The 2,232-nt window shown below is 52.0% G+C and overlaps 1 protein-coding gene across 1 annotated transcript in view; it reads left to right on the top strand.

Annotated features, from left to right (window-relative positions):
- Nucleotides 1-874: 874 nt before the first annotated feature.
- Nucleotides 875-2,232, top strand: part of KEL (Kell metallo-endopeptidase (Kell blood group)) — a 21,473-nt gene continuing 20,115 nt past the window's right edge. The window contains 3 exon segments of the mRNA XM_049785238.1: nucleotides 875-889; nucleotides 1,502-1,588; nucleotides 1,801-1,948. Coding sequence (XP_049641195.1) covers nucleotides 875-889; nucleotides 1,502-1,588; nucleotides 1,801-1,948 — 250 coding nt within the window.

Here is a 2,232-nt window from a genome sequence, read left to right as displayed (position 1 = left end):
TAGTGCAGAAGAAAATTAATTTCTCTAGATACTTATGCAACATCTCAGGTGCCTGGAAAGGAAAATAGAAGGACTTGCTGTCTCTCATGAAACAGATCCAGTTGAGAGAGAGAAAGAGAGAGAGAGAGAGAGAGAGAGACAGAGACAGAGACAGAGAGACAGAGACAGAGAGACAGAGAGACAGAGACAGAGACAGAGAGGGCAGGAGGGAGACAAAGATAGAGAGATACAGAGACAGAGAGACAAAGACAAAGAGAGACAAAGAGACAGACAAGCACAAAGAGGCAGACAGATTGACAGTCAGGCCCTCTTTCCTTTCATAAAGTTACATCCCAGTAAAGCAGGTAAATGCAAACATGATCCATGTTTTCCAGATGAGAATTACCTGCCTGACATTTTATTTGGGAGGGATGGTGGTTTCATAGAGCTCATTAAGAGCAGGCTGAAGGCCCTAGGTTGCTCGCCCTTTTTTTTTTTTTTTTTTTTTTGCTCTTCTTGGGCCAGAACACATCCAGGAACCCTGGGGCCTCTGTAGAAAAGGTGGCAATTGATCCCAGAGCCACAGAAGCCAGGAGAATCTAGTCACAGAAGAAAGGAGAGAAGGAAAGAATGTTCCAGAAGTAAAAAACATCCGTAGAAAGTAGCACAGACTGGGCAAAAGGAACCACCTTTGGGCAGCAGAGGAACCCCCTTTCCTCCTGAACTTCCCCTGAGAAGTTGAGATAAAGGAGGAGGAGAGGCCTGCTGCCTACCAACTGATAAACTGTCTCCACCCCTAGACCAGGCCAGTGGGGTGCATAAGGGGGCTGGATGGGGTGCATAAGGGGGTAAGTAGTGCCCCTCCTCTAGGACCCAGGCACTGAGGTGGGGCAGCATGGTGGACAGCTCTGTACTCTAAACCATGAATAGAAGCAGAAAGGATTCTGGGAATCAAAAAAGCCAAGGCAGTAAGTAAATGGAAGTTCCCTCCTGAGTCAGAACCTGGGGCGGGGCTGGTTGCTGCATGCAAATACTTTGCCCACAAATAGAGCAAAAGTGCTGCCCCCCACTAGAGCAGAAGGAATGTGAGGCCTGGAGAGCAGATGGAGGTGATGAGCCAGCGAGGGAACTGGGAGAACCTGGGCAGGGAGTCAATCCAGGGCTAGGGAGGGATCCTTGGAGGGATCCTTAGAGCTGATCCCTCCCAGTTCCATGTGCCTGTATGCTCTTTCCCTCTTCTTCTTCTTCTTCTTTGTGTGTGTGTGTGTGTGTGTGTGTGTGTGTGTGTGTGTGTGTGTGTGTGTGTGCGCTATACCCGGTGATGCTCAGGGGTTACTCCTGGCTATGCGCTCAGAAATCGCTCCTGGCTTGGGGAACCATATGGGAAGCAGGGGGATTGAACAGCGGTCCATCCTAGGCTAGTGCCAGCAAGGCAAAGGCCTTACAGCTCTGCACCACCACTTGGGCCCCATCCCTCTACTTCTTGAACCAGCTTTTCTCTCCTCCTTCTTCTCTCCTGCAGGAGGGTGGAGATAGAGCAGCGAAGACCCACCCCGCCACCACTGGACAGAGTCAGGCTGGTGAAATGGGGAGTCTCTGGAGCCAGGAGGTAAGTGAACAGGTGGACAGGCTGGCAGCCCTTCCATATCTAGCAAACTTCTTACCACTCACTGGGCTGAGACAGCAACTGCCTTTGTGTTCTCAGGGTCAGGGACTGGGAGGGTGGAGGACTGAGTGTGGGCAGAAAGACATTGCATCATCTTTCTTTTACTTTCTCCCACTTCCTTCCTCTTGGCCACTGCACAGACATCTGCAGAGGAGAGTCCCCCTGCTGAACAGGGGGACCTAGCTGATGGTGAACCTAGCCGGTGGGCCCAACCCAGGCGAGTGTTTCTGGCCATTCTGCTTCTCGGCCTGCTGCTGGCTTTCTCTGTACTGCTGGTCTACATCTTCCGCAGCTGTGGTCCTCGTAAGCAAATCCAGAACCCTCCTCTCCTCACCATCACCATTCAACCTGGAAAGCTTTACCCTCAGACTCCCTCAGTCCTAGACCTCCCTCCCACTGCCTGCCCCCAATCTTAAGGCTTTGTGCCTGCTCTTCCCATCCCTCCCCTACCTCTTTCTGGAATCCCACTGACCTCAGGTTCTAGGCCAGAGACAGGCCTTGTCACTTGGCCCAGGTCTCTCCTTCCATCCTCAAGGCATTCTTTTGCTGGCCCCTTGGGGGAGCCCTGGTCTCTCTCTCTTCTTTCC

This window comes from Suncus etruscus, chromosome 1, assembly GCF_024139225.1.
Source record: "Suncus etruscus isolate mSunEtr1 chromosome 1, mSunEtr1.pri.cur, whole genome shotgun sequence".
Taxonomy (NCBI): domain Eukaryota; kingdom Metazoa; phylum Chordata; class Mammalia; order Eulipotyphla; family Soricidae; genus Suncus; species Suncus etruscus.
Note: the sequence above shows the minus strand (reverse complement) of the source record. Positions and strands in the feature narration are given on the sequence as shown.